Source organism: Astatotilapia calliptera, chromosome 22 (assembly GCF_900246225.1).
Source record: "Astatotilapia calliptera chromosome 22, fAstCal1.2, whole genome shotgun sequence".
Classification (NCBI taxonomy): domain Eukaryota; kingdom Metazoa; phylum Chordata; class Actinopteri; order Cichliformes; family Cichlidae; genus Astatotilapia; species Astatotilapia calliptera.
The window spans coordinates 32,883,370-32,894,157 of record NC_039322.1 but is presented as its reverse complement, the minus strand read 5'-3'; the positions used below and the strand labels follow the sequence as shown (position 1 = coordinate 32,894,157).

The following is a 10,788-nucleotide window of genomic DNA, read 5'->3' as shown; positions in this document are numbered from 1 at the left end:
CCCTTCCTGACTTCTTATTTATTTTACATATTTGTCACACTTACATATATATTATACTCATAATATTAGGCAAAGATATCCAAAGTTAATACAATATTAGTTTTTTAATTATTTCATCTGAACCCTGTGTGCAAAAAGTAATTACCACCCCTTATTAAACCATGAATGAACTGTGATTAACCAGAGTTTTTGAAAAGCTACACTCAGACCTGATGACCCAAGAAATCACAAAGTCTGATAAAATGAAGTAGCTAAAAGATCCCATAAAGCAAAACACAGCATGTCCTCGAGCTAAAGACACTCAGGAGCAGTTTAGAAACAGAGTCTTTGGGACTTCATTGAACCATGGTGAAAGCCGTTATCCACAAAGGAGTGGGTGACACAGTTAAAAGTCAGATGTAGTGGTGGTGGTGTGATGATCTAGGGCTGCTTTGCTGTTTCAGGACCTGACCAACGTACTGTAATTGATGGAACCATGAATTTAGCTCTACAAGAAAATCCAGCTCAGTTCATGCCCTGAAGCTTGAGTGCACTCGGATTATTCAGCAGGACAATGACCCAAGACAAACCAACAAGTCCACCTCGAAATGGTACAAAGAAAACCATCATCAAGGTTTTGGATGTTTTGAAATGACCTTAAAACTGATCCAGATGCTCTGGAATGACCATGAAAAGCAGTTCGTGCTCAACAATCCTCAAATACGGCTCAACTGAACACTTCTGTAAAGACAAGTGGGCCAAAACTCCTTCACAGTAGTTTCAAAGACTCATTACATTATTTCAAATGCTTGATTGCAGTTCCTGCTCTCAAAGCTGGCACAAGCAGTTATTAGGTTTAGGCTAATATTTTTCCACACAGTGCATGTTGGCTTTGGTAGCTTTTCCCTTAGTAACAAATAAAAGCAAGTAAGCCCACCAGCCTCAATAAATTAAATAATCCCTTAACACTACATTTTGTATTTACTTGGGGCATCTTTGTGTGAAAGATTTGTATGACAAACATGCCAAAAAAATAAAAATTAGGAAGGGAGAAAACACTTTTTAACGGCCCTGTTTAACCAACAGATTTACAAATGTACTTTTATTAGTATAACTGAACACATGATGTACAATTCCCTTCCTTTGAAGAAGTGGAATCAAAGTCGTGTTTTATAGCAAATAATTGTCCATCACGGTCATCCATGGGCACCCCGACTTTGGATGCAGTCCTGTAGTTTGGTGCTACACAACCCATTTGCTTACACACAAGGACACACGATAACACGTTTACCTTCAACAGCACATGTGGTGCAGCTGGAACCAGTGACACCGAGTTTGCTTCTGTTTTTCCCACAAAGTTACCAAATTGTAAACTTGTAAAGCCTCGTTAGGCTACCTTTGAATAAGCGAACAAGCTCGCGTTCATAGCACTGAGACGTGCAAAAGCCGGTGGCTGCGAATCCTTAACTCAATCAGTAAGAACTGCTCAGCCTTTTATCTCACTGCAGCAGCAGTTCGACAGTTACATACACCCAAACGCTTCGACGCTTCCACTCTGATCATGTTAATCGATGTCCAAAAAAGTACTTGAGCATTACTTTTTAAAAGTGTATTATTAATGCCTTACAACAAAAATTCCAAACATGAAAGGAAGTAAAAAAACAAGAAACAATCACTACTCACTGAACATGAATATAAATTCTCAGATGACGTTTAACATCACAGTTTTTATCCAATGTTAGCAGCACTGACAGTGGCACAGTAATCACAGGACGGGCTTAGACATTACAACAATGCAAGTAAAGCATGTGGGTCCAGTCTATGTTCTGCAATACAAGGAGACATGACCCTGAAGAACTTAATAAATGAAGAAATGTGGCTGGTGACCTGAAAACTAACATCTTAGCAGCAATGCAGATGACACTTGCATATCAAAAAGTATAATGCTGACTGATTGTCATCTTACTCCAAGTGTGACTCTGACTTCTCACTGTGGTTTTTTATGATAGTAGTTATAGTTGTTAGCTTTAAATATTTGAGCACTAACGTCAATTATTGACTACATTTTGTAATCTAATCTAATATCAGAGAGTATATAAAGCCCTTTTTTGGTGCAGTTGATTGAAAAGCAGCCTCATGCTAAGAAAACAACTCACATGAGTCACATTTTGGTCTTTTGACACTGCTGTCAAGTGAAGAAACTGATTACTGTTATGTTTAAACAGTAACCAGATGATGAAAATCAATTAGTGTAAGTGTACTCTTGTCATGTCATCGAGACGTGTCAGCAGGAACACAGGCGCACCTCTGAAAAATAGCTTCTATTCAACTGTAGCGATTGTGACACGTGACGCTGTTTCTAGGAGTCAGTAGTGATTCTGTACTTAGTGAGTCGTTGTCAACTTTCAGAGCTTTGGTGGAATATACACGATCGAGACTTATTTGATTGTTTTTAAGTTGGTACAGCGCATGTTTCAACAAATAAACACAAAAGCTTTTTGTCCTTCTTTGAGAGTTCGGCGTATTGCTGCACTAACTTTAGAATGACTGTTTGCATTCAGAATCCATTGCACTGTCCTCAGTGGGAGCACCGGCTGACTTTAAGCCATTTCAGTTGAAGGAACAGACCCAAACAAAAAGGGGCAACTGACAGAATGGGTATCACTGTTCCAGCTAAACCCAGTGTTGTATTCAGCCGTACTTGTGCAGCTTTAGATTCTGCTCATAGTTTGTAGTTCCTCTACTAGCACATCATCTCTTCCTCTTTTGCTGCCGCAGCACCTTTCTCCTCTTCATGATCATGGCATGGAGCTTCTCCAGTCCCTCCTGCAGTCCCTCGCCGATAATGGCACAAGCAGGCTGAAGGTGCCAGGGTGTGGCAGTGTTGAGCTCACCTAGAGACAACATGCTCTCCATCTCAGGCAAACTAAGAGAATTGCGCAGGTCCTGTTTGTTAGCCACCACAAGGACCGGCACACCCTGGTTCTCTGCCAGCCGTGTGATTTTGTGCAACTCTGCCTTGGCTTCCTCGATGCGCTCGGCATCCACCGAGTCCACCACAAACACAATGCCATCAGCACAGCGCGTGTACGAGCGCCACAGAGGCCGCAGCTTCTCCTGGCCGCCTACGTCCCAGAAGTGGAAAGACGCAGTCCGACGGCTGCCTCCAAGAGACACTTTGATCTTCTCTGTGTTGAATCCCTTGGTCGGGACAGTGTTCACAAACTCATTGAAACGCAGGCGATACAGCACAGTGGTCTTGCCTGCACAGTCCAGTCCTAGAATGACAATGTGAAGAGCCTGAAAGCAGGGGAGGCAGGGGAGCAGCGAGCGATGATCCGACAGTCCGTTTCCCATCTTGGCACACAGACCGAAAGAAGTTGCCACAAAATATTCCCGAGGTTGATCTTGTTGTGAAAGAACTGCAGCAAAAGCTAGAATGTAGAGGAGAAATGCATGAGTCAAGGCATGCAAACACACAGCACTCTGTTACTTTACAAGGGCACAAACACCCAGGAAGTGAATAAACCCACACACCCTTACATTATCCTGACACTGAGGACTGAGCTCGGAATAAAACAGCAGGGCGCACTTCAACGTGTGACTCGTAAACAACGGGGAAGGAGATCTTTTAAATTCCCCCCAAATCCATCCGTCACCTCCATGGACAGATCAAAACCGGCCTTTGTGTTTTTTAAACTGAGCACACTGACATGTTGCTTTAAAAATGTGTTGCTTGGCAACCGACTTCTTTATGCCGAAAGGTCCGTTTCTAATCTATAAATTAAAATAAATCTTACGTTACTAACAAATCGACATGTGCTGAAGAACTGGGCTCCCGTGAGGTCGCTGATGAACACGTTTCCGACGACAAGAAAACTGCGTTTCTATGACTTTATGCCCGGTTTGCAGCGGCCGCTCCCGCCCTGCTCACTGAAGGTAGACACACGGAGACGGCGATAAGTGATGCGCCACCAGCGCTTCATTAAAACCTAGTATTAAGAGTTAGCCCGAACTGAAATATGGCAAATAAAGATTGATGAAACATCTCTATCTATATCAAACACTGTGAATACCTTTAGCTTGTTATCCGAGGAGCGGCGTCAGTTTGTGAGCGATCCAAATGGAGTCTGGCGTGCAGTGCTGTGGGTCCTGTGTTACAGACCTGACTCGCTTGCAAAGCCAACAAGTGTTGGAAAAAGCAGTCTTAGCGCTTTGGGCCTTTTATGCACGTTTACATATAAAGCAGCGTTAGGTTAGCGTTACATGACAAAGCAGGCGGACATCAACGCAATTTGCTTCATTGAGGGGAAATTAATTTGAGCTGTCTCTGGGGTTGGATATGATTTCCCGGCTGTTATCGCTGTTTTCTACAGAAGAACGGATCCGTCACAGTAGCAGCGTAAGAAACGTACCTCGACAAACGATGTTAACCCATCACAGCTGGCAGTGCGTCCACAGGTTCGGTCACCCACCGCTGTCACCTCCTCAGACGTCTACAACTACTACTACCTCTCCATTCCGCAGCGGCGCTAAGACCACTAGAATAAACACCACTATTTCCGCTTTCGCTTTTCAAAATAAAAGCACAGCCGGCATATTTGGTTTGGCTGACTTCCACAGGCTTCGAAGCAAATCACGTAAAAGGGAAGGGCTCATTAAACGTACCGATACAAAGGGTGCTGTTGTTTGGAAGGGTTTGAAATAGGAAATTATATAGCTTTAGGTTTCCCCATAATGCGTCATCCTCGTGTAAAATCTTGTAATCATACAAGAGCTGCGAGTCCAGCGTCAGTGGCCTATTTATACGATTCCCCTCGTGTTGTACGCCCACCACGGGAACATTCGTCAAAACAGGATTATAGTAATACTTGTAATAGTAATGGATACTAGTGATATTAAAAGTTTATACTATTTCAGAGTTACTCGGGATTCATTCCATGCACTTTATAGTCTAATTATCATGAACCTCAATTTTTCCAAAGTTATGTAACACTGTTAATTTAAAGTCATTTATTTATATATTTATTTATTTAGCGACTCACTTCGCGGTTACACTCAAACCCGGGACTGTGCATCAAAGAGCACGTGTCGGTCGAAAGGTTTCTTTATGTATTTATTTATTTGGAAGAAGGCCAGTTTTTCAGGCTAGTATTCCACACACAGTGGCCTAAATTATGTTGAAGGGTTTAAAAATACATTATAGACGGGATACACATGGACAGGTCGCTAGTCCGCCGCTGGGCTAGACGCAGGGAGGCAGACACATTCACACCTCTGGGCAATTACGAATTAACATAATCCTTCTAACCGCATGTCTTTGGATTGTGGGAGGAAGCGGGAGTATCCGGAGAGAAGTCACCGGGCCCCGGGTGAAAACATGGAAACTCCACACAGAAAGGACCCAGACAGGTGCAGTAGGACCTTCTTGCTGTGAAGCAGCAGTGCTAACCCCCACGTATACAATTTAAAAAACAAAGAAACAACTACATTGCTTATTTTAATTTTTATCATATTGTCTCCAGCCCATAAATGAGCAACTCTGCTCTGTGGATGAGGTTGAGATTCACGTGCTTTTGGATCAATATGAATGTCGTGGCCAAATATTGTTTATTACATATTTTTAATTATATTATTATAGGCATAGTTGGTGCTTGGAAATGTAAAATTCATCTGGGGGCATACAAACATCTACACCGGGCCTCGTGTTCACCCTCTGGTGGTGGAATTGTATCATTCAGACTGTGACTACTTGCATACATGGATGGAGAAACTAGAAGACTAAATACACTGAGTCTGCCACGCTTTTGTTTCAACTGTTGTAAGAAGTGGTAACAATTCACAGGAAATGAATGACTCTCATTCACACAGTAAATATAAAGCTACCCAGTACACATCTTGCAAGCACAGAGCAGCCAATACACATATTCAGAGCAATGCATTTGCATTTTTTAAAACTGCTGTTTTTGTAAGTTTAAGGGATTCAGAAGGACCGATACAAAAACAGATGGCAAAGAAAACTTTCCAGTGTCCTGGCAGATGATGATGCATCAGGAGGTGTAAACCATTATGTATCACTGCCTGCACCGTGGATGTGTCAAAACAGACCAAAGAAGAACAGAATGCAGGAACTTCCAACATTTGATTATCTACTTTTATTATATAGCTCTCAAGTTTACATGCTTTATTTCAGCTGCACAATATTGTCAAAATCAGGAACATCCTTCCAGAGAATAATGCCCTGGACTGCTGAACTAGAAGATGACACAGTAGCCTTCAGTTAATCCAATATGCTGCAATAAGAGTACTAACAGGGATGAGCAGAGCTAGTATCGCTTCATTTGAAACCCTCAGCTGGCCAAGACTTCATAAACACTCGTAACATTATGCACGCCATAAAAACCTTTAATTACTGATTACTATCAAAGCAAGCTGAGTTGTTTCAGCTGGTATGAGAAAGCAGCTTATCGCGCAGTGAATACAGGACTGTTCCCATTAAAGGATTTTAATACAGACTGCTTTGAATACAACAAGCCTCTAAACTTTAGAGGCTTGTTGTATTCAAACTTTAGGGAAGAAATCTACCACTGACAGTACACATGTAGATATATATTTAAATTGTGCTGATTATAAAGATGATAATATTTCTGTGTTCTGGTGATTTATCATGTGAATGTTTTAAACATTCAGAGACTTCACGCTCCTGGTGATAGAGTCCCAGTAGGAAGGGTCCCAGGCCAGGAACCAGCCTGTGAAGTTGGGAGGTTCATGGCCTTGTTTCACCACCACCACAGGAGTCAGCTTGTCACGCCCCCCTGGGTCAGTCTCAATGTACTGTTTGGCTGCAGAGGAGACAGTGAGTCACAGACAGGAACCTCAAACAAAAGTTTGTTGTAGGATGAATTTTGTAGATAAAAATCTAAAAAACAATATAATTAAGGGTTCCCATTAGCTGTTAGCTATTGTATTTCAGAACAGGTTCAAATAGTCTCTTTATTATTCAAAGATCTTTGAATATTACTATAGTTTGTCTCATGCTACCTAATAACATTCTGACTAAAGTCAAAAGCTCACCAGATTTGAGAGATTCAGCTCTCTCCACCTCGTTTGCATCCTTTCCAATCCAGACAAACACCTACAACAGAAGAGTGCGTGTGAGGGGTTGTTCACTTTGTCCTAAGATGTCTGTCGTGTTCTACAGTTGAGTACCTGGTCCCAGACATCCAGCAGCATCACGTCATCTTCAGCTAAGTCATCCTGTGTGAAATCTCCTGGAACCTCTTCAATCTGCATACAATAACATTTAAACTCAGCTACATTTCAATGATCAGTGTTTAGCACAATGTGACAAAAGTTGAATGAGGATTAGAAGCTCAGAATGTAGGTTTTAATGACACGGGACTGTGTTATAGCACAACTGTCCCACCTGACCACATGGGGAATGTAACAGGTAACTGAAGTGCTGTGAATAACTGTAACCTGTGTTATAAAGGCTGCATTTATTATTTAGAGGAGTGTTTAATGATATCCGGGTCTTCCAGTTTGTTTAAATGCACTACACCAAATGTGCTGATTGTCTGACTGGAAAATATAACAGCACATAATTACTGGTGAAGCAGCTATACATGATGTGGGTCTTATGCTGTCAAGGGCCTATTTAACACAAGTGACTGACATCCAGAAGTGCTACCAGTGGCTGGGCAAAGCTGGACTGAAAGACAGCACAGAGGCGCTAATCATGACCCATAAATAGTTCAAATGTGAGCCTCCAACTACGATTGGATAGTAAGCAAAGAAAACTGTCCCTCCATCTTAGTTTGTTACATCTGTGGGAAACTGTGGCAAAAGTAATACAAACAAAACAAAAAAATGTCATTAGTCTGATAAATAATATAAATTCAGGTTTTTGTTTTCTCATTTTTATGATGAGCGGTCTAATAAATTTGTTAAGCACATAATTTGGGGGCGACCGTGGTTCGGTTATATAAATGCAATACATTATTATTATTATTATTATTATTATTATTATTATTATTATTATTATTATTATTAATCATTATTATTATTATTAATCATTATTATTATTATTATTATTATTATTATTATTATTATTATTATTATAAACGAATACAATAAAAACAGAATAAATAATATGCTGGAAAGAAAAGTAACAAATAGATTCCTTCATGAGGGGAAAATGACACATGTTAAAAACTTACTGTGAACCTGCCAGTCTTGTTGGAACATCCAAAGAGTCGAGGAGGATGAGTCATAGACGGACTCTCCAGCCTCTCTGATGTCTGGTACTCCTTCTTCCCTCCTAATTCAGCCCAGAACTTAGCTGCAAGACAAAATACAAAGTGACATCTCAGAAGCTCATATAATCACATTCAAACATTCATATAGAGCAGACCTTCCCAAAGTGTGGGGCCTGCCCTCTGGGGTGGGGAGGGGTGGGGGCGCAGAGCCATTGCAGGGGGGGGGACGCGGTATGAAAAGGGGAGGAAAAAACAAAAAAACAAAACGCTTGGACACTGCTAGCACGGGGCGCCCACAGAAACGCAAAGCAGGAGATGAAGCATCGCTGAATATGTTTCCAAACCAACTTCATTCTAAGCCAAAGAGTAGAAAATGTGGTGAAGCAACTCTTCCCTTTGGCTTCACCTGCACAAGTGCCGAGGTAGGTCTCCCTGCAGGATTGGTTTTCCTTTAGTCGGGAGCAGCGCTGGGCTGCTGGCTGTTTAAATCACGAACAAACAGGATCCCACAGCTGTTTATGTTTTTGAACCCATTTTGCACAGAGAGGCATTTTTTGAAAAATGTGTTGATATCAATGTTGAATATTATTACACAGGAAAAAACAACTACATGTAAAATAATCACACCATGACGCCTCTGCCTTTGTAAGCACAAATTTCAGTTTCTTTACCTCATTTCACAACAAAGTTCTTCCTCTTCACCTCTTTTCTGCTAATTTGAGCTTCTGCTCCACAGTGCACTCAGCCTCTTCTGCTGTTTTCATTAGAATTTTAAGCTTTTCCACCTTTTTTCAGTTATGTGAGAACCAGTTTGGCTCAATGAGTAGCTGAAAAATATCAGCCTCTTCTGCTTTTTTAGCAGGATTTCAGAGTTCAGCTTTTTCACTTGTTTAAGGAACAAATTTCAGTTTCTTTACCTCATTTCACAACAAAGTTCTTCCTCTTCACCTCTTTTCTGCTAATTTGAGCTTCTGCTCCACAGTGCACATTTTCCCTCTCATCATATCTTTGCTTGTGACCAGAACTCATTTGGCTCAGAGGGTAGGGCAGCTGCCGTGAGACCCGGTGGCAGAGGTTTGAATCCTACCTGTGACAGTTGCTACACATGTTCCCTGCTTGCATGCGCTCTGCTTTCTTGACACTCTCCAGTGTGTCATTACACATACAGCCATCTTCAGCAAGCACTTCTGCTTCTACACCTCTTTTCAGCTCATCTTTTTGCTTCTTTACCTCTTTTCAGCAGAAATTCTTCTGATTCACCTCTTTTCTGCCAAATGTTTAGCCTTTTCACCTCTTATCAGCACAATTTATTAAACCCCCCAAAATATGACTATCCAGAGTTGGGACCAGGAAGCAGAGTTGCAGTCTTACACGCTTCTCTGCAGCTTCTCTCCTCCTGCTACCCCCCCAAAAACCCATCTCCATAGAGACTGTGTCAGCTTCCAAAAAGACAAAAAACAAACTAAAAACCAGCAACAAACAACTTAAACATAAACAATCACAAAGAAAGAACAATACAGTATCCACATCTGAACCAAAGAGTAAAACAGTGAAATGTGGATTATTAAATATTAGGTCTCTCTCCTCCAAGTCTCTGTTAGTACATGACTTAATAATTGATCAACAAATTGATTTACTCTGCCTTACAGAAACCTGGTTGCAGCAGGATGATTATGTTAGTTTAAATGAATCAACACCCCCGAGCCATTCTAACTACCAGAAATCTCGAAGCACAGGCCGAGGGGGAGGTGTGGCAGCAATTTTTCACACCAGCCTATTAATTAATGAAAGACCAAGACAGACTTTTAATTCATTTGAAAGCCTGATGCTTAACATTGTCCACCCCAGCTGTGAAACTCAGAAACCAGTCTTACTTGTTATCATCTATCGTCCACCTGGGCCTTACACAGAGTTTCTGTCTGATTTCTCAGACTTTATATCTAATTTAGTTCTGAGCTCAGATAAAATAATTATTGTGGGTGATTTTAACATCCATGTAGATGCTAAAAATGACAGCCTCAACATGGCATTTAATCTGTTATTAGACTCAATTGGTTTCTCTCAAAATGTAAAAGAACCCACCCACCACTTTAATCACACTCTAGATCTTGTTCTAACATATGGCATCGAACCTGAACATTTAACAGTGTTTCCTGAAAACCCTCTCCTGTCTGATCATTTCCTGATAACATTTACTTTTACAATAACTGATTACACAGCGGTGAAGAGTAGACTTTATCAAAGTAGATGTCTTTCTGAAAGCACTGTAACTAAGTTTAAGAATATAATCCACCCACTGTTATCATCTCCAATGCCCTGTACCAACACAGAGCAAAGCAGCTATCTGAACGCTACCCCAACAGAGGTCGATTATCTTGTTAATAATTTCACCTCCTCACTACGTACGACTCTGGATACTGTAGCTCCTGTGAAAACTAAGGCCTCAAATCAGAAGTACCTGACTCCGTGGTATAATTCTGAAACACGTACCCTAAAGCAGATGACTCGTAATCTGGAGAGGAAATGGCGTGTCACAAATCTAGAGGATCAT

The 10,788-nt window shown here is 41.2% G+C and overlaps 2 protein-coding genes across 6 annotated transcripts in view; both read right to left on the bottom strand.

Annotated features, from left to right (window-relative positions):
- Positions 1-1,053: 1,053 nt before the first annotated feature.
- Positions 1,054-4,543, bottom strand: arl4ab (ADP-ribosylation factor-like 4ab). 5 transcript variants are annotated; one of them, XM_026156936.1, is made up of 3 exons: positions 4,056-4,388; positions 3,517-3,912; positions 1,054-3,413 (listed from the first exon to the last, which is right to left on the bottom strand). In XM_026156936.1, the coding sequence occupies exon 3, from the start codon at positions 3,334-3,336 to the stop codon at positions 2,731-2,733; it is 606 nt and encodes a 201-aa protein (XP_026012721.1). In that variant the 5' UTR covers positions 3,337-3,413; positions 3,517-3,912; positions 4,056-4,388; the 3' UTR covers positions 1,054-2,730. The 5 variants fall into 5 exon arrangements, with proteins under 5 accessions (XP_026012721.1, XP_026012719.1, XP_026012722.1 ...); XM_026156934.1 differs by lacking the exons at positions 3,517-3,912; positions 4,056-4,388 and adding an exon at positions 4,395-4,543; XM_026156937.1 differs by lacking the exon at positions 3,517-3,912.
- A 1,967-nt stretch (positions 4,544-6,510) lies between these two features.
- Positions 6,511-10,788, bottom strand: part of scin (scinderin) — a 45,177-nt gene continuing 40,899 nt past the window's right edge. The window contains exons 13-16 of the mRNA XM_026156457.1: positions 8,199-8,320; positions 7,189-7,266; positions 7,054-7,114; positions 6,511-6,821 (exon numbers count right to left, since the gene is read on the bottom strand). Coding sequence (XP_026012242.1) covers positions 6,658-6,821; positions 7,054-7,114; positions 7,189-7,266; positions 8,199-8,320 — 425 coding nt within the window. The 3' untranslated portion in view covers positions 6,511-6,657. The remainder of the gene's footprint in view (positions 6,822-7,053; positions 7,115-7,188; positions 7,267-8,198; positions 8,321-10,788) is intronic.

Coding starts and splice junctions, on each gene's coding strand:
- arl4ab (XM_026156934.1), bottom strand. CDS start 3,336: ATGGGAAACGGACTGTCGGATCATCGCTCGCTGCTCCCCTGCCTCCCC.